Source organism: Oncorhynchus nerka, linkage group LG5 (genome assembly GCF_034236695.1).
Source record: "Oncorhynchus nerka isolate Pitt River linkage group LG5, Oner_Uvic_2.0, whole genome shotgun sequence".
NCBI lineage: Eukaryota > Metazoa > Chordata > Actinopteri > Salmoniformes > Salmonidae > Oncorhynchus > Oncorhynchus nerka.
The window spans coordinates 50,246,706-50,267,361 of record NC_088400.1 but is presented as its reverse complement, the minus strand read 5'-3'; the positions used below and the strand labels follow the sequence as shown (position 1 = coordinate 50,267,361).

At 41.7% G+C, this 20,656-nt stretch overlaps 1 protein-coding gene across 1 annotated transcript; it reads left to right on the top strand.

The window, feature by feature from the left end:
* The first annotated feature begins 492 nt into the window (after window positions 1–492).
* etfdh (electron transfer flavoprotein dehydrogenase) lies at window positions 493–20,649 on the top strand. Its single transcript, XM_029660015.2, has 13 exons — window positions 493–721; window positions 3,087–3,239; window positions 4,997–5,226; window positions 9,287–9,368; window positions 9,530–9,648; window positions 10,189–10,266; window positions 10,537–10,683; window positions 10,863–11,003; window positions 11,304–11,447; window positions 12,893–13,061; window positions 13,404–13,586; window positions 13,803–14,024; window positions 20,145–20,649. Exons 1-13 carry the CDS (start codon window positions 691–693, stop codon window positions 20,306–20,308), a joined length of 1,863 nt encoding a protein of 620 aa, XP_029515875.1. The 5' UTR covers window positions 493–690; the 3' UTR covers window positions 20,309–20,649.
* The last annotated feature ends 7 nt before the right edge of the window (window positions 20,650–20,656 follow it).

Below are 20,656 nucleotides of genomic sequence, written 5' to 3'. Positions count from 1 at the left end.
ATACAACTCACCTTGTCCAAGAGAGAAGTACAGTTATCAAAACATCACACCAAGTTAAAACTACACCAAACACGTACCACATTTGAAGTGCTTGTAAAACTCACTATGTGGAAAATGAATGGTGGAAGATGATTAGAACCATTTATGTGTTTGACTGCAAAGTTTTATGGGTATTATGATGTGTCCACTGTGGAGCTCTATAGAAAGCAATAGTAATGGCATCTTTGTGTAGGCATTAACTCAGCCATGGCTTGTTGGTCAAAGCCTATGTGGAAATAAATTGAGTTTGTCGGGTTTTTGGATAAACGCCGAAAATAAAAACGGACTGAAAACTATTTTAAAAAACGTATAAAAAACAAAACGTATAAGATTTCCTAAGCCTGCGTTAACCTCAGACCTAATTGTTGCGGTTTATCCCAAAACTTTATTTCCCCATAACTCATTTCCGGTTTTTAGATCTACATTTACCCAGGTACCGCCTCATTTGACTCACGTGAACGTGCCAGAACATTGAGGCATATGCGCACTGTGTGGAGTTACCGACAACTTCAATGGTCTGTTATGAGACGAATTTTGTTGTCCCAACAGACTTGCATGATCATTGGGGTGGCTGAGCTGTAAGAGCCCTTTGTCAGTACCTAAAGAGGACTGCTACTAGCTAGAGAACTAGCACTAGCTGACCTTCATACGATGTTTCCAGCTAGCAGATATTCAATTCAAGGTAAGTTAGGTAGCCAGCTATTCACACCGCCTGTCAGTTTCCATATATTCTCGGTCTTGCCTTTTGACACTTTATATGTTCCCCTATTTTGTAAATGATAGTTATCTATAATTTGACAGTGGCATGGACTAACATTTACTTAGTAAATACGTTTGACATTATCTTTGGAATCTTGAAACGCTAGCTCCAGTCTGGTACCTTTTCCCGGTTTGCTAAGCTAGTTAGCTAAGCTAAATATAGGGCAAAGTTGAAGTCAAATACTGTTATAATATAGGTCACTAACGATTGTCCTTTGGTCAGCCAATGTTAGTTTAGTACGTGCAGAAATATATTAAGTATTTTGTACGTTAACTAATATTGAACTAAAGTAATATTATTAGTTATGCACTTTCAAAAGTAATTGGCTGACTATCTTAGCTAACTAGCTAGCTAGCTTGACCGTGAGTGTCAATATTGACAGTTGTGACGTCTCATGGCGTCAATCTACTGACAAGCCAAGGCACGAATCATTGTTTGTCTCGGGAAAGCTAGCAGTATTTGTTGACTGCTATAGGTGATAACTGGCTGATACCAGTACTCTTTTGCTGACAATCTCATGACCTAAATGGACGTGGATTACATGCCTATTGACAATTGCACATCAGTGGCGGTTGGTGCCATTCAAAATTAGGGAGAACAAAATAAGTATATGGCCTTATTTCTATTACAGATGACTGTCATTCATATACTGTACCATTCACCCAGCTCAATCGAACATAGATGGGTTTACGCTTCTACGGGATACTAAAATTTGCCCTATACCCATCATGAGGTTGCTACAACCTAGCCTACAAATGAAAGTTAATAATGTAGGTGCACAGTTCAAGAGACAAATTGGATTAATCAAGATGACAGTGAAACTTACAATACAGACCTTGCACACTCTTGCCTGCATCAAGCTGATCAGGGGTGTAATCATTAGTCAAAAATCAGAGTTTGTATTGGACAAATTCCGGTAGGTCCCTCCCTGTTTCATTCCATTTAAGAAACGTTTTGCAACAGAATCAGCAGAATGAATTCCCCCCAGATCACCTGCACACACAGTTCACTCTCATAGCAGCCACAAAGCATGCATCAACATCACTTTGCGCGTTTAATTCCTTCTCACATTTACGCCCTCTTCTCCTTTCACCTTTTCCCTTTGCTTGTGGACTTCAGTGCACAACACAACCGCAGTCTGACCAGGTGCAAAAACCTCTCCAAGCCAAACCTTCATACCATAACCACTACTTGGCCTACATCGATGTTACCATATTAACAGCTAACATGTAGTAAACCCACAAACCAGGTGTACAATCATGCAGTCCAGTGTACAGCAAGTAGTTTAGCAGTTACACCGGCGGACCCCAATGGCAATAAATTAATAAAACCGAAAGCTTTGCTTAACTTGGAAGAGTTGCAGTGGTGGATAGCCTTAGCCTACTAGCTAACATAAATAACATTCCTCTCTTTTTCAGTCAGGTTGTTGAGTAGGCTAAATTAGCTGCATAAGTTAAGTGAAAGGTAAACTAAGAAGAGAAGAAATAACAAAATATAGCTCTGCTGCTTCATACATTTTTGAAGAAATTAATTTGTTCAACTGGTAAGCTATTGTCTTTCTCTCTCTCTGAGTCAACTACTCACCGCATTATATGGACTGCAGCGTTCACTAGCTGTAGGTTATGCTTTCAGTACTATATTAATTATCTGATCCTTTAATTGGATACTGCATACTGCAAGAGCTATAATAGGTTGGAGGACGTCCCCCGGAAATCGATTATAATTACTGTGTAAGTCTATGGAAAAGGGATGTGAACCATGAGCCTCCTGGGTTTTGTATTGAAGTCAATGTACAATGGGAAATAGCTGCCCACCGGCTACACCATGGTGTAACCCTAGAGGCTGTTGAGGCTACTGTAGAACTTACTTTCAAAACAGTTTTAATCAGTTATTTGGTGAAATGAATATATTTACTATAGTTTTATCTAAGGATCACTTTTGTTTTTAAAGTTTCACTGTTTATGAAATCTGCTGAGTAGGATGGTCCTCCCCTACCTCCTGATAAACCTCCACTGCTACATACGCCCATACAAATCTCATAGGCTGCTACACAGAAGAATAGTGACCCGTTCAGTTGCAATGTATTGTACAGCGTAACAGTTCTGCTGTATGACCACAATAAAACTTCCATAATAACTTGAGTCATCAAGATAGCTGTAAACAAAGTCATGTCTTGAGTGTCCTTTTTACTGTCTGACTGTGTACTGTGCATAAGGTAACATGTGTACACACTGAAGGTATACAGTTGGACCTCACCAGTCCGTCGGCACTGCCTTGTTCTTTGCAGCCCAGAGGTGTATACGAGCATTGAAAACAGTGCAAGCGGAACATGCACCTCCACAGCACTACACATGGAGACGGAATTGCTCGTCTGCAGTGATGCCTCGCATAACATCACACTACACAATCTTCCCCAGGGACAAAGACCCACGATGGGAAGGTACTGTGTAATTCTCACCCTTGACACACTGTCTGAAATGGAATGTGTTATATTATGCAAGACCCAAACACCTTTTTTTTCTTCACTTTATACCAATGCTGATAACATTTTAACTGATCTCATATGTGAGTGGGTGGGGAATATTAGATTTGTCTTCCTAAAACAAACATATTTGCAGTGTTTTCCTCTCGTGTTGGCTATACAGCCAGTTAACCACTCCTTTTCAGCCAGGTACTTTTTTACAATTCGTAAGTCAGAATAAAAGTTGGCTGAGCTCAGTCCCGCTAGAATAAACAATATGCATCTTCTAGCGAGCTATTCATAGGACAGGCGCCCATCAGTCAAAGTGAGCGATGACAGGGAAACACTGTTGGTTTAACAGTCTGCTGTCTGTCCCACCTCCCGGTGTGTGTGTGTTGTGTATGCTGCGGTTGAAGTCAAATTTCTTTACACTGAGGGAGAGAGCATGATGCTCCTTTATCTATTTGAGTCAACCTTTTGTTTACTAGTCCAACGCTCTAACCTCTAGGCTACCTGCTGCCCTCTACATTTGCAAATCTTTTTAGAATAAGACTAACATAACAATGTGTAAAAAGTGGGGTCTGAATACTTAATGAAGGCACTGTATATAGTATTTTCAAAGATTATTTATATAAGTCTACTGATTTAATCCAAGTGTTGACAATGGAGTAATCAACTGCTGCTTTCTGCGTAGCAAAGCCCATGATTAACACCTGCTTCATTTTTCAGTCATACCTTTTATTGCAGATAGCTGAGAAAATGCCTCAAAAGGAAGCTTGAAGCCTTTGGAAGTCGGCAGACTCTTAAAAGATTATTTAAGAAGTTGTAAAACAAGTTTATTTTATTAATGACATACTGCAATTCAAAGAGTTGCAAACACTTAATTATTTCACTAATTTAACTGATCTCTTAACACCTATGGACCCAGAGCTTATTTTTGAGCATTTGTTCTGTTTATTTTAGAGACCCTTTTTAGAAAGTGCCCATCACACAATTTGAATTGAACCTTTGATTTAATTTAATAAATTAAGTAAATAGCCCAAATTCTGTTTTGATAAACTATTTGAAGAAAATACATAATTGTTTCAATTCATATCTTGCAGTAAAATACTTTAATCTCGAAGACAGGTTAAATGTACAATATTTAAATAAAAAAAGTTACTTCGAAAATAGGCCTGATCTTCAAGGCCTAGAAAATTCTATAACAATACTGAATTCATACATTTTCAGTCATTTAAATTGTAAACACAATACCACAACTGTTTCCAATCAGGGAGGTAAACTTAATAAAGTATTAAATAATTGCTTTGTATTTCAGATTGAAGCAAGGCATTAGAATGTACCAGAGGCCACGAAAAATAGAGCTTGTTCGGCAATCCTGGGGGATCCTGGCTGTCAACTTTTTCTATTTGGCTGGGTACTCTGTGCTTGTGGAAAATACTAATTGTCCTTCAATGTGCATCTATGGGATGCTGTTGCAAATGAACGCTGAAGTCAAAACTACAAGTTCCTACTTTCGACATTCATATAGTACGACATACTAATATTCCAGTTGGTCTTTATGGAGGCTTGTGTAACCGTGCCCGAAACCTGAGGATTTGTGTGATCTCCCCCAAGCTAATGACTAGGCTGTAGCTCAGTGGGCTAGTACATTCTTGTGCTGCTCAGACGAACAAGGTTCCAAACCCACTTGGTGACACATACCTATTTGTGTGTGGCGTTTTGTTTCTGTCCAGGTGTGGAGATGGAGCGGTTTGCTGACGAGGCTGATGTGGTGATAGTGGGAGGGGGTCCCGCGGGGCTGTCGGCAGCCATCCGGCTGAAGCAGCTGGCCAAAGAGCAGGAGAAGGAGCTGCGTGTGTGCCTGGTGGAGAAAGCGTCTCAGATCGGAGCACACACCCTCTCCGGGGCCTGCCTGGAGCCCAGCGCCCTCAACGAACTCTTCCCAGACTGGAAGGAAAGAGGGGTATGTTAGTGTCATCTCGTGTGTGTGTATAGGGCCTATAGGCTATCTGTCTCTAGCTTCAATTGTATCTGTTAGGCTTGGGCAGTATACCATGCAATGGTTTTTAAATACTGTTGAAACTATTTCCTTTACATTTTGTTTTAGAAATGTGAATATTTGTAGCTACTTTAAGTAAATACCTGCAGTCAACTCCTGCAATACATTAGGAGATAAAGAAGATTGCGTTAATTAGGGGTTTTTCATTATGAAGCTTACATGTAGTCCCCAGTCACGTTGTTTGTTTACAAGCACACAATGAGAGACCGGCACCTTGAGTCACTCACTGTTGTGCAGCAGTTACAGTATGGAATTCACAGCTAGATACAGTGCATTCGGAAAGTGTTCAAACCCATTGACTTCTTTCCACAGTTTGTTACGTTAGCCTTATTTATGAAATGGATAGAATAAAATCTCAATCTACACACAATACTACATAATGACAAAGCAAAAACAGGTTTTTAGAAATGTTTGCTAATGTATTAAAAATGACACTCAAATCACATTTACATAATCACCCTTTACTTAGTACTTTGTTGAAGCACGTTTGGCAGCGATTACAGCCTTGAGTCATCTTGGGTATGATGCTACAAGCTTGGCACACCTGCATTTGGGGGGTTTCTCACATTCTTCTCCGCAGATTCTCTCAAGCTCTGTCAGGTTGGATGGGGAGCTTCGCTGCACACTTATTTCAGGTCTCTCCAGAGATGTTTGATCAGGTTCAAGTCCGGGCTCTGGCTGGGCCACTCAAGGACATTCAGAGACCTGTCCCGAAGTAACTCCTGCATTGTCTTGGCTGTGTGCTTAGGGTCGTTGTCCTGTTGGAAGGTGAAACGTCACCCCAGTCTGAGGTCCTGAGTGCTCTGGAGCAGGTTTTTAATCAATATTCTCTCTGTACTTTGCTCTGTTCATCTTTGCCTTGATCCTCACAAGTTTCCCATTCCATGCCGCTGAAAAACATCCCCACTCCACCCATGCTTTACCGTAGGGATGGTGCCAGGTTTCCTCCAGACGTGATGCTTGGCATTCAGGGCAAAGAATGCTTTCATCAGACCAGAGAATCTTGTTTCTCGTTGTCTGAGTCCTTCAGGTGCCTTTTGGCAAACTCCAAGCAGGCTGTCATGTGCCTTTTACTGAGTAGTGGCTTCTGCCTGGCCAATCGACCATAAAGGCCTGATTGGTGGAGTTCTTCAGAGATGGTTGTCCTTCTGGAAGGTTCTCCCATCTCCACAGAGGAGCTCTGTCAGTGAACATTGGGTTCTTGGTCACCACCCTCACCAAGGCCCTTCTCCCTCCCTTCTTCTTACAGCCTGAAAAGTTCTGTTACCGAAATCCCTAATTTGTTAAGGAAAAACATTCCCTACTACCTTAACTCTTGCTCTCTTTCCATGACACATGCATGCATCACATGCACGTGACCAATAGGGCCTGACCTATAGCACATCATAATCACATCAATAAAATGGTTGACAAACTCTGAACACATTAACACGTGACAGCAAAATGGATGCGGAGGACAACTCGAAACAGGGGAATGTTTGTTTACTGGTTGCTCAGGACATAAAGGGGAAGTCAGGTGTGTGGAATACATTTGACTAGTTGTGGAAAATACTGGAGATCAAGAAAAAGAAGTTAAGGAGCAATATAGTTTGATTATTTAGTGTTGACATTGTTCTAAACAAATGATAAGTGTTGTAATGTTTTTTTTTGTAGAGCATTTATTACAGCAAAGACTAATCAGTCGCAAGCATTCGTGAAAGCGGCTGCCAAAATAGAAGAGTTTATTTATTGTTTACAGCTAATTATTCCCAAAAATGTTGTGGTTATTTTATTTTAAAACTAAAATGCTTGATTGCATTTCAAATCATGAACTGCTGTATGCTGTATGATGACTTGAACAAATGAATGATTATTTCATTACATAGGCTACTGTATGAATCATAGGCCAAAGTTACAGTATTAAGACAAAACAGAATGCGCTCTTAGGACTACAGCTCCATCGATGGTGGTTATACAAGACTGCTATAATAAGTCTACTAATAATAATAATGATATTACTTATTATAATGATCATAATAGTAATAATAACAAGGAGGGTTATTATTAATATCATTTTTCTGACCATTTGAAACAGTGTAAACACAAAATGAAAAGTAATACCAGAGAGGCTGTTCTAACGGGGAAAAAAAACATAAAGCCTTCATTACAGCATAATGAAGATGAAAAACAGTCAGATTTGTGAAATTGTTTATCCTACATGTGGTGGCGTGAGGCTTGGTGCTCACGGAAATCAGTAGGCTACTGAAACACTCAAACAGGCAATAGAAGCAGGATGTCTTATTTCTGTAGACATTTACATTTACATTTAAGTCATTTAGCAGACGCTCTTATCCAGAGCGACTTACAAATTGGTGCGTTCACCTTAAGACATCCAGTGGAACAGCCACTTTACAATAGTGCATCTAAATCTTTTAAGGGGGGGGGGGGGGGGGTGAGAAGGATTACTTTATCCTATCCTAGGTATTCCTGAAAGAGGTGGGGTTTCAGGTGTCTCCGGAAGGTGGTGATTGACTCCGCTGTCCTGGCGTCGTGAGGGAGTTTGTTCCACCATTAGACATACAGTGCATTTGTAAAGTATTCAGACCCCTTCACTTTTTCCACACTGTTACATTAGCCTTATTCTAAAATGTATTAATTCATTTCCCCCCCTGTTTTTTTATTATGTTGATGTTCTGTGGTGGCCGCTGCAGCAGGGAGGAGTGAGAAACAACGGGTTTTAGTCCGTCACTCGCTGTCTTAAATTTTTTTAAGTGTATATACAGCGCAGCAAGTCTGGGCCCAGCCCGCACAATCAAATCAATTGCGGTCAGACTCCCTCTAGTTATGTGTCTTAATTATTTCATCAAACCGTGCGCTTAAAGCATTAGACAAGCTCAGTGCATATAGTTGATTAGATTAAAACACAGATGATGTGTGTGTGTATATATGGAAAAAATACACAAAAAAAATGTTGACCCATCGATTGGTCGAAAGAACAGACAACTCTAAAAAAAAATAAAGAAACCCCCGTTTTTCCCTGGGACAGCCCTACTCTACTCGCTTGCTAATGTGTGTATTCCTTATTCTGGGTAATGGAGATGGGCAGTGATATCAATAATTAGCTGGCAAGCCTTTAGGGCTATCATGGCAAACTTACTCTACTGGTGACATGCACCCAGGGCAAATTTGAATATTTCTGCAAAAACTTTGATCTATGTGCTAATATTTGGATGTTCCTTACATTATTCTGTTAGTTATAGCAGAGTTGGAGTCAGTGGGCCATAGACATTCATGAATTGAATTACACTCCTGCAGAGATGTGCCCTATCTAGTTCTATGGAGAGAGGGATAGATTTATAAATGAAATGCACTCCCGTCTGAGGGCTGCTTCAGCAGGTCCGTTGAAAATGTTCAAATGTCATCCAGAGGAAAGAAGCATCTTCACACTGAGTTCACTCTGCAGGAGTTTCTTTCCACTGAGAGAGAATACAAATGAAATTGTCCACAACTCTGCTCTCTAAGTATTGAGCACGTCAGTCTAAGAAAGGTTGCCAGTCTATGGAAAGGTTGTGAGGGGAAATATGCAGCATAATTCACAGATACACACAGGATATGGACCTGGCATTTTCTTTTTGTTGTCTTTTTTTTTTTGTCTCAGACATTACATTTAAGCAATTTAGCAGATGATCTTAACCCAAATGGCTCCTGTAAGTCACTATTGTTAAGTGCCTTGCTCGAGGGCACATCGGCAGATTTGTCGGCTCAGGGATTCGAAACGGCAACCTTTCAGTTACTGGCTCAACGGTCTTAACCGCTAGGCTACCTGCCGCCATACCTAACTGCAGACATAACTGTCACAGACATAACGTTGAGAGTACATCACAGTCCTAGACAACACCATGATCCTGCCCAAGGGAACATCTTGCAAGCAACACCTAGGCTAAAAAAAATGAAGTGTTCTGTTATTTGTGTACTCTTCTCTTAGGCACCCTTGAACACACCAGTGACCGAGGATTTGTTTAGTATTCTAACCGAGAAGTATAGAATCCCTGTCCCAATGTTGCCAGGTAAAGTCACATGCATGTTTTACAGGACATCTTTTCAAATGACAACTCTAGCTTGTCACCTGTAAGCTCTGTCCTAAACATAAAGCTATTATGGTATTAGCTTTAACTGTGCAGTCTGTTTTTCATTCTATTTAATTTTTTCACCCCCCCCCCCCCCACAGGTCTGCCCATGAACAACCATGGGAACTACATTGTGCGGCTGGGTCACTTTGTACATTGGTTGGGAGAGCAAGCTGAGGAGCTGGGAGTGGAGATATACCCAGGCTACGCTGCTGCTGAGGTGAGCACCGCCCACCATTCATGACAATTTCAGAAAACACAGGCCATCTTACTAATATTGGCGTGATAATTACCATTGACAAGCTACATTGATCTTTCCTGGAACGTCAGCTTTTTCTCAGTAAACATTTACATAATTGTATGCCTTTGACCAGATCTGCCCTACCAAGCAAAAAGGCAGTAACTGCTCATTTTATTATTATTTACCTTGGTTTCACAGTAACTTTATGCAGTTACTGCTAACATGACCCCCATTTTCTCCTGAACACAGTACAATAGAGGCAGGATACTTGTCCACATGATTAAGCATGTATTTAATGTAGCAAAAATGACTAACTCATTTTCAAACAAATGAGCAGTTACTGCCTTTTTTCTTGGTAGGGCAGAGATATAGACTGATATTTTGAGCCAGCTCTGTTTTCATGCCTGAGATCGATTTCACTGATGCGTTGACGTATCGCGACTGGCTCTCATTGATCATGTTTGCTTGAGGTGTCATTCCACTTTCAAAAGTGTTTTAATTTCAGATTTTGTTTTTCAGGTTTTGTTTCATGAAGATGGAAGTGTGAAAGGAATTGCCACCAATGACGTGGGCATCGCTAAGGATGGTTCGCCAAAGGTAAACTTATGCAGATTTGTGTCAATAAAATGGACTCATCACTGTATGGAAAGTCTAAGTTATTTTCATTGGACAAAGTACAAATGTTTTTCTCCTATATATGGTCACTTTGTACAGTATAGAGTTTGACTGTAAAAACTGAGTTTTATAAATAAATAAAAACGAGGAAGAATCAGCACTGAATAGAATATAATTTGTTTTATGAAAGCGACAAGTAGCCTCATCCCTGGTGTATCAGAATAACATTCTCCTCTCAATTTGCCTCTGCAGGATGTGTTTGAGAGGGGGATGGAGCTCCATGCTAAAGTGACCCTGTTCGGAGAGGGCTGCCATGGCCACTTGGCCAAGCAGCTCTACAGGCAGTTCAAACTCAGGGAGAACTGTGAACCACAGACCTACGCCATTGGCCTGAAAGAGGTAAAATCCCAAAGCAACTGTATTTGGACCGAATAACCAAATAATCTGTTTTTAATCAGTCATACAATACAGATCTTCATGTTGCCAAATCAGAATGTCATATTCATTACATTTTTGTTATTTAGCAGATGCTTTATGCACAACGACTTACATGAAATGTTGTTTTTCTGTCTAACCAGCTGTGGGTGATTGATGAGAAGAAGTGGAGGCCGGGCAGAGTGGAGCATTCGGTGGGCTGGCCGTTGAACAGGAACACGTATGGCGGCTCCTTCCTCTACCACCTGAACGAGGGCGAGCCACTGGTGGCCTTGGGCTTTGTGGTGAGTCCTGGTTATGGCAGCCATTTTGGCTCCTTGCAATGGATGTCAACTGCCAAACTACCAGCCATGCTAACACTTGGCAACGGTCTAAACACTAAATGAAATAACATTTGTAAAACAGAGGTCAGTGTATGACAATGCACTATACTTCTACCCTTCTCTTTATCTTCATTAGGCCAACTTGGGCCTAAAGGGACAACTTGAGATGTGTGATAATTCAAACTTTTATGAAGAGCATACATTGAGGTCAATGACCGATTGTATCCAAAAACGTTATGCTGTGTATTTCCCCACTTCCAGGTTGGTCTTGACTACACCAACCCCTACCTAAGCCCCTTCAGAGAGTTCCAGCGCTGGAAGCACCACCCCTTCGTTGCCAAGACCCTGGAGGGGGGTGACAGAATCGCCTACGGAGCCAGGGCGCTCAACGAGGGAGGCTATCAGGTGTGTGTGTATTTTTTGATGTACTACTCAAAGGTATGTGTGTGGCTCTGTGCCAAGGTTTCTGTTAGCCGATAATAGCCAGCTTTTCGGTGATAAATAAAATTGGCGCCTGTAAATTGCCCGGGAGAAGAAGAAAAAAAAAATCCCATTGCAAAATAATGCTTTTAAACCTATTCATTGATGGAAATACCAGTCGATGGAAATACATTGGACTGGTCATGCTTATCGTCCTATAGGTTAAATGCATAATTATGTGGAATTAAATTAGCGCATGTACAGTATTTCTGTATCTTATTTATCACATGCGTACAGCATATAGATACAGAGCCTTTGAGTGGAAAATCTGTCAGACACTCAAACAGCAAATGCACAGGCAACGGAAGGCAGGCTTCCTCAGCTCGTCACACACCACTTTGCAATGAGCTGGAGGCAGTATGCATTTTGAAAATGTATACTTAACTGTTTGAAACCCGAACGTTTTACTACATATTATTAGGCATGTCTTACCTTGCTTCAAGGTAGCCTAGCTAAAATCAGACCATATCCGTGGTGGCAATTCTTCTATCAACTTTCTCTCATTGTCCAGTAGCCAAAGGCAAAATCCTAGTCATATTAGCAGCCCATGCTAGTTGTCGCATATTAGAGCTCCCCTCTTTCAACATTTCAAACAGATATTTTCATCTTTGTCACATGAAACCACTTGCATGTGTTGGTGCACTTTCACAAGGGTGTTTTCCAATGAATTGCATTATGGAACAAACATTTGCACGTTGCCTTACTGCCTTGTGCGCGTTGCTACGTTTTATGTAAAGAAATTTACAGCTTATCAACATTTTTAAGCTAAACATTCAGATCTGTTTAAGCTAAACATTCAGATCAGACTCATTGCTTTTTAAGGTTTCTTTTTATGTAGCCAAGGGCCCACTGGTTGCATGAATTTGGGATCTATCATCCCACAACTGTTCCAGAGTCTGTTTTGAATAGGCTGTTTCTTTCTCGAAAAGCTGACCAATACAATAGGTACACTTTTCTACTATGGGGGATAGTAGATTGACAGGCTAGTGTTTTTGCTGTTCGTTACTCATCTTGTTGGCTGAGGAAAAGTACACATGGAGAGTTATTCTAACATCTTCAAAATGCACATCTGAATTCGGTAAGAGGGACCACATATTGTTGCATCCTCGACTTGCATATTCTTTTTATAATCTAAATGGGATTTCTCTCATTCTGAGCACCATGGATGGAATCCCTAATCAGGTCCGGTAAATAAAAATGCTGCCTGTCAAATGTCCTGCGCCACATTTTTGTAACTTTAATGTGTGTCTCGGCATCAAAAATGGGAAATACGTGAATCTTAGGTCAGGTTTTCCACTGGTTCTTATTCCATGAAAGCATTTTCCCATTACATTCATGATTATAATCTTTACCGGTCTTCCTCCATCCAGTGCCTCCCTAAAGTGACATTCCCTGGGGGGATGCTTATCGGATGCAGTCCGGGCTTCATGAATGTACCAAAGATCAAAGGCACCCACACGGCCATGAAGAGCGGCATGCTGGCCGCAGAGGCCATCTTCCCCAAAGTCACAGCCGAAGACCCAGCATCTGAAACGGCAGGTAGGTTAAACCAGACCAAAACCTTTTCCTTTGATTTAAATGCTCACACACACACACCTCTCACTGATTGTAAAGTGAAGCCAAAGGCACATTTCTACATTATAAAATATGCAATGAATACACTATTAAAGAGTGTAATTTGTTGAGACATTTATCGCTAATGCTAATTTGGGGGGGGGATATGTCAATTGCTTCTCTCCAGTGTGTCATTTTTGTAAGTAAATTAATGGAATTTTATTTGATGAAAAAAACAAAGTAAATGAGCAATTTTAATTTGTGGGTGCAAGATCATCTCTAACATATCTGAATAGAATTATACTTTTCTGGTAATTTGTCTTCCAGGACTTCACATACCGGAGTATGAGGACAATTTGAAGAAGTCTTGGATCTGGAAAGAGCTGTATGCAGTGAGGAACATCAGGCCGTCGTTCCACAACTACTTTGGACTGTACGGGGGCATGGTCTACACTGGTGTCTTCTACTGGATACTTAGAGGGAAGGAGCCATGGACACTGAAACATGCAGGTACAGCATATTGATGATTTGTATGACGTATTCATCAGGAAAGATGGTCCGTTCCTGGTTCGGCCAAGTTGTTATTGGACAAGGCAACAACTCAGTTTTGCTATATGCACATCAAAATCATTCACTCATGCTAAGAATTGCCTCAAGGAACAAACAAATGTTTTATCTGGCCTGCAACCAACTGAGGTTTGATAACTCCCAACTCTTTTACCCTAGGCTTGGACTCAGCCCAACTGAAACCGGCTAAGGAGTGCACGCCCATCGAGTACCCCAAGCCTGATGGCAAGCTGAGCTTCGACCTGCTCTCTTCTGTGGCCCTGAGCGGTACCAACCACGAGGGGGACCAGCCCCCCCACCTCACCCTGAAGGACGACAGCATCCCTGTGGCCAACAACCTGGCCATTTACGATGGGCCCGAGCAGCGCTTCTGTCCAGCAGGTACCACTGATGCACAATTACAAATCCATCCTTAGCCCATACAACACAGGCACTTAATTTAGATCTGAAAGGGTTGGATAGGTATAAGCAATAGGTCATTATCAATAAAATGTTACAATACAGTGCAGAGCATTCGATCTTTGACAATTACGCGTAGTTTAAGGGATTGTTAAATAAATGTTATAGCTACCTAGCCAACTATTTGACTTTAATATAGTCACACCTCGAAGAGCATAGTCAGAACTACACATTTCCGATTATTCCACATTTAGCTAGTACATCAGTGCTTTTTATGATCAGTAAACATGAATTGATCATGTCATTTCAGATATGTGCATTTAGTTGCTTCATCGGATTAGACTTTTGAAAAGAGCTTGACATCGGCAAGTCCTCGTCCTGGTAAAGTTGTCAGTCGGACTACTGTCATCACCACTATAGATGGCAAGCAAATCAAACAATATTTGGATATAGCCATCTAGTTTATCCCCTGAAAGTTGGCTTGTTAAGAGATGTGATCTGTTATTAGCTAGCTAGCCAATTTGACATAGGCTACATTGATTGATAGACCATCATGTCTGTCAGCAGCAATCGTGATTAACCCTAGTTATTTTACGCGGCCTTGCTGAAATGAAATTAGCATAAAAACATCCCCATAAAAATCTCTGTTTTAAGCTAGAGATATCTGTTTTGCATATGCTCAATACAACACATTGGCGGTGAAAAGTGGCAGAGCTACAGCTGTGTTTCAGACCATGAGACATCCCGAAAATCGGTTCTCTCACAAATGTCTGTAGCGTCGGAATGGTTTGGCCTAAAAACTATTACGACTCACTTATGGACAGGTGAGACTCTTACGAATACCTACATGTTTTGCTCTACAACCCCCACAAGCGTCACGGGACTCGTCTGAACTCGGTACCGCTGATCTGCCAACTTCTGTCTGTAGCGTCCCAACAGTTTGGGCTACACACTAATATGATCCCTCTATAGAAAGGTGACTCTCTCATGGACACGTACATGTTTTGCTCTAGGACGCCCACAAGCCTCGCCAAAAGGTAGCCCAGTACCAGTTCGAAAATTAATGGCAGTATTTATGGAAGTAGTTTAGTGGCTAAAAAAAGGGTTAAGTGTCCTATATCAGAGAACCTGTTATTTATTTTGTTCATCTCTTTTATGGTTTTCCATCCATAATATAACTATTACATACATTGTTGAACTTGACATTTTCAAATGGGTGGTAATCTGATGGATAATAAGTAGGGACACAGAATGGCTATTTGGGAGGGCTGCACTGCACACAACAATCATGATTCTGGCTGCATAGCTATATTCACAAATCTATCATTAACCTACACTATATATACAAAATTATGTAGACACCACTTCAATTTAGAGCATACGGCTATTTCAGCCACACCCGTTGCCACCCGGTGTATAAAATCGAGCACACAGCCATGCAATTGCCATAAACAAACATTGGCAGTAGAATGGCCGTCATAGGATGCCACCTTTCCAACAAGTCAGTTCATAAAATGTATGCCCTGCTAGAGCTGCCCCAGTCAACTGTACGTGCTGTTATTGTGAAATGGAAACGTCTAGGAGCAACAACAGCTCAGCCATGAAGTGGTAGGCCACACAAGCTCACAGAACTGGACCGCAAAGTGCTGAAGTGTGTAAAAATCGTCTGTCCTCAGTTACAACACTCACTATCGAGTTCCAAACTGCCTCTGGAAGCAAAGTCAGCGCAAGAACTGTTCATCAGGAGCTTCATGAAATGGATTTCCATGGCCGAGCAGCCTGCCGCCATTGGACTCTGGAGCAGTGAAAACGCGCTCTCTGGAGTGATGTATCACGCTTCAGCATCTGGCAGTCCAACGGATGAATCTGAGTTTGGCGGATGCCAGGAGAACGCTACCTGCCCCAATGCATTGTGACAACTGTAAAGTTTTTAATGGTTTGGGCTAGGCCCCTTAGTTCCAGTTCAGGCAAATATTAATACTACAGCATTAAAGTGACATTCTAGACAATTCTGTGCTTCCAACTTTGTGGCAACAGTTTGGGGAAGGCCTTTTCCTGTTTCAGCATAATCCCCCCGTGCACAAAGCGATGTCCATTGTTGAGATCGGTGTAAGAACTTGACTGGCCTGCACAGAGCCCTGACCTCAACCCCATTGAACACCTTAGGGATGAATTGGAATGCCAACTGCGAGCCAGGCCTAATCGCCCAACCTCACTAATGCTCTGGAAGCAAGTCCTTGCGACAATATTCCAACATCAAGTGGAAAGCCTTCCCAGAAGAGTGGAGGCTGTTATAGCAAAGGGGGAACCAACTCCATAGTAATGCCCATGATTTTGGAATGAGATGTTTGAGCAGATGTCCACATACTTGATCATGTTGTGCATGTAGGATCAGGAATGTAAGGAGTGGCCTTTCTTTGCAAAACCAGGTTCATTGATAATCAAATATGAGTCACTCGAGAGCAGACCTACAGTAGTAGAAAAAGGTATTACACGGAACCCAAACCGGCTGTGCGTGTGCCCCATCGTGCATACATTTATTTTGTCCCCCCACACCAAATGCGAGCGATCACGACATGCAGGTTAAAATATCAAAACAAACTCTGAACCAATTACATTAATGCTTTTTAACCTGTCCCCTAATTACACATTTAACAAAGAAGGGCCAGAAGTATACAGAATGGTGTCGTCTGCGTGGAGGTGGTTCAGAGAATCGCCGACATTGACGTATACAGAGAAGAGTCTGCCCGAGAATTGAACCCTGTGCCACCGCCATAGAAGACTGCCAGAGGTCCGGACAACAGGCCCTCCATTTTACACACTGAACTCTATCAGAGAAGTAGTTGGTGAACCAGGCGAGGCAGTCATTTGAGAAACCAAGGCTGTTTACTCTGCCGATAAGAATGTGGTGATTGACAGAGTCGAAAGCCTTGGTCAGGTCGACGAATACGGCTGCACAGGATTGTCTTATTGATTACAGTTATGATATCGTTTAGGATCTTGAAAGGGGCTGAGGTGCACCCATGGCCAGATTGCATAGCGGAGAAGGTACGGTGGGATTCGAAATGGTCTGTGATCTGTTTTGTTAACTTGGCTTTCGAATACCTTTTTAGAAAGGCAGGGTATGATAGATATAGGTCTGTAGCGGTTTGGGTCTAGTGTCTCCCCCTTTGCAGAGGGGGATGACCGTGGCAGCTTTCCAATCTTTGATGATACGAAAGAGGTTGAACAGGCTACTAATAGGGGTTGTAAACAAATTTGGCAGATAATTTTAGAAAGGGTCCAGATTGTGTAGCCCGGCTGATTTGAAGGGGTGCAGATTTTGCAGCTCTTTCAGAACATCAGCTATTTGGGTGAAGGAGAAATGGGGAGGCTTGGGCGAGTTGCTGTGGGAGGTGCAGGGCAGTTGACCGGGGTAGGGGTAGCCAGGTGGAAAGCATGGCCAGCCGTAGAAAAATGCTTCTTGAAATTCTCGATTATTGTAGATTTATCAGTGGTGAATATGTCCTAGCCTCAGTGCAGTGGGCATCTGGGAGGAGGTGCTCTTATTCTCCATGGACATTAGTGTCCCACAACTTTGAGTTTGTGCTACAGGATGCAAATTTCTGTTTGAGAAAGCTAGCCTTAGGAAAGCTAACAGCTTGTGTTTATTGGTTCCTAACTACACTGAAAAGTTGCATATCACGGGGGCTATTTGATGCTAATGCAGTACACCACAGCATGTTTTTGTGCTGGTCAAGGGCAGTCAGGTCTGGAGTGAACCAAGGGCTATATCTGTTCCTTGTTCAAAATGTTTTGAATTGGGCATGCTTATTTAAGATGGTGAGGAAGGCACTTTTAAAGAATAACCAGTCATCCTCTACTGACGGGAGGAGGTCAAAAATCCTTCCAGGATACCCGGGCCAGGTCGATTGGAAAGGCCTCTGAAGTGTTTTAGGGAGCATTTGACAGTGATGAGGGGTGGTTGTTGGACCGCAGACCCATTACGGATGCAGGCAATAAGGTAGTGATCGCTGAGATCTTGGTTGAAGAGAGCAGAAGTGTATTTGGAGGGCAAGTTGGTTAGGATGATATCTATGAGGGTGCCTGTGTTTACAGCTTTGGGGTTGTACCTGGTAGGTTCATTGATCATTTGTGTGAAATTGAGGGCATCAAGCTTAGATTGTAGGATGGCCGGGCTGTTAAGCATGTCCCAGTTTAGGTCACCTAGCAGCATGAGCTCTGAAGATAGATGGGGGTGGCAATCAATTCACATATGGTGTCCAGGGCACAGCTGGGGGCAGAGGGTGGTCTATAGCAAGCTGCAACGGTGAGAGACTTGTTTCTGGAAAGGTAGATTTTTAGAAGTAGAAGCTCGAATTGTTTGGGCACAGACCTGGATAGTATGATAGAACTCTGCAGTAGATTGCCACTCTGCCACCTTTGGCAGTTCTTTCTTGTCGGAAAATGTTATAGTTAGGGAAAGAAATTTCAGGATATTTGGTGGTCTTCCTAAGCCAGGATTCAGATACGGCTATGACATCCGGATTGGCAGAGTGTGCTAAAGCAGTGAATAAAACAAACTTGGGGAGGAGGCTTCTAATGTTAACAAATGAGAGCGCCTGGGGAATGGGAGTGGAGCTAGGCACTGCAGGGCCTGGATTAACCTCTACATCACCAGAGGAGGAGTAGGATAGGGGTATCGCTATAAGAGCTGGTCATCTAGTACGTTCGGAACAGAGTAAAAGGAGTAGGTTTCTGGGCGCAATAGAATAGATTCAAGGCATAATGTACAGACAAAGTTATGGTAGGATGTGAATACAGTGGATGTAAACCTAGACATAGTGACATTGTCTCTAGAAACATAATTTAAACCAGGTGATGCCACCGCATGTGTTGGAGGTGGAACTGAAGGTTTAGCTAAGGCATATTGAGCAGGGCTAGAGGCTCTACAGTGAAATAAGACCATCACTAAACAGAACAGCAATGGACAAGGCATATTGACATTAGGGAGAGGCATGCGTAGCCGAGTGATCATAGGGGTCCTGTGAGTAGTTAAGCTGGCTGGAAACACGGTAATGTAATTGGTTCAGAGTTTATGATATTTTGAACCTGCGTGTCATGATCGCGTTTGGTGTGGGGGGACAAAATAAATTGATGCACGATAGTGTACGTGCGGTTCCGTGTTAGGGTTGTGTCCAATTTGCTTTTCTTAAAGGGGTATGTAAACAATAGGCTTTACGAATATCAGCTAACTGTAAATCGCCATATTGCCATTGTTGCATCACTGGCAAGATTTTCCCAAAAAATATCTGAATCACAAAACTGTAAGACCATGAACTCTGTGCATTAATGAGCCAAATGTGCTGGTGTCGAACCAAATTAAAACATGATACATGTTTTGAAAGCTGAGAAACAGCCCTTTCAAATGATAGGGCACACAATAGCATCACATGGTGAAAACACACATTTCCCACACTTCCTAATGAAGATGGAGCATATTAAGTCTTCCTTATTTTGTAAGGTTTGAAATCCGAATAGAAATACATTTAACTGAATGAGTTATAGCAGTTTTAGGGAACGGTCGTATTTTTGTAGAATTCTATGGAATGTATATTAACTACATACCTGCACTAAAACATATTACAAATGGCATTTAGTCTTACATATACAGTATGATACTCAGACAAATTATATATTAATAAATCAAGAACTTTGAGGTGAATACGTTCTCATTAACCTGAAAAGTACAAGTTATATTTGAATTAAATATGGTAATTGGCATTTACAACTTCAATTTTTTCTGTACATACTTCACTAGGCCTATAGCCTAATACCCAAGTCAGAATGGGAAGAAATTTAAAAGCATGCAAGGGAGACTAAATCATCATTGCCAAATGAGCTACTGGGTTAAGACTAGAATCTCTAATGGAGTACCCCAATCTAAAAATAAAAAAATCGGTCCCCTACGAAGCATAACTGCTTGGCCTTGCATTCTGGTGCAACACAAACATCATCCTATTTTCTATCTTTCCTGTAACAATTTAAATGTACAGTGGATGGAATACATCTTTGCTTGCTGTTTCCATTTTGAATGACGCCCTTCTTTCCCCCTTTTACTAGGTGTATATGAGTACGTTCCCCTTGAGACTGGAGAAGGTATGAGGTTGCAGATCAACGCTCAAAACTGCGTCCACTGCAAGACCTGTGACATCAAGGACCCCAGCCAGAACATCAACTGGGTGGTGCCCGAAGGCAGTGGAGGACCAGCCTACAACGGATTGTGATTTTGATTCTCTTCGTTGAGGTGGCTGCAAAAACACATTTGGGGCTTGCAGAATACTATACTGTGTGCCTAGATATGAAATGGAATGTCACCATATTCTTTCAATATGGGAATTGTAAAATGGTTATAAAACAAGAGGCTTTGGTTCATGTATGGTGTCCTGAATAATGCCCGTCATAAGCAGAAAGCTGCATTGACATAACTTCAAAATAGACTAACTTAACCCACTTAAATGTATTAGCTATTGCAGGTACCATTTGCAACAGCGTATGATCTGAGAGATACTGTACATAATGTCATTAGTGGGACAAATGTATGTTGGTGAATAAATATTTGCCATGCCTCGTGT

Coding starts and splice junctions, on each gene's coding strand:
- etfdh (XM_029660015.2), top strand. CDS start 691: ATGTTTCCAGCTAGCAGATATTCAATTCAAG. Junction 722..3,086: donor TAGCAGATATTCAATTCAAG/GTAAGTTAGGTA, acceptor TGTTCTTTGCAG/CCCAGAGGTGTATACGAGCA. Junction 5,227..9,286: donor CAGACTGGAAGGAAAGAGGG/GTATGTTAGTGT, acceptor CTCTTCTCTTAG/GCACCCTTGAACACACCAGT.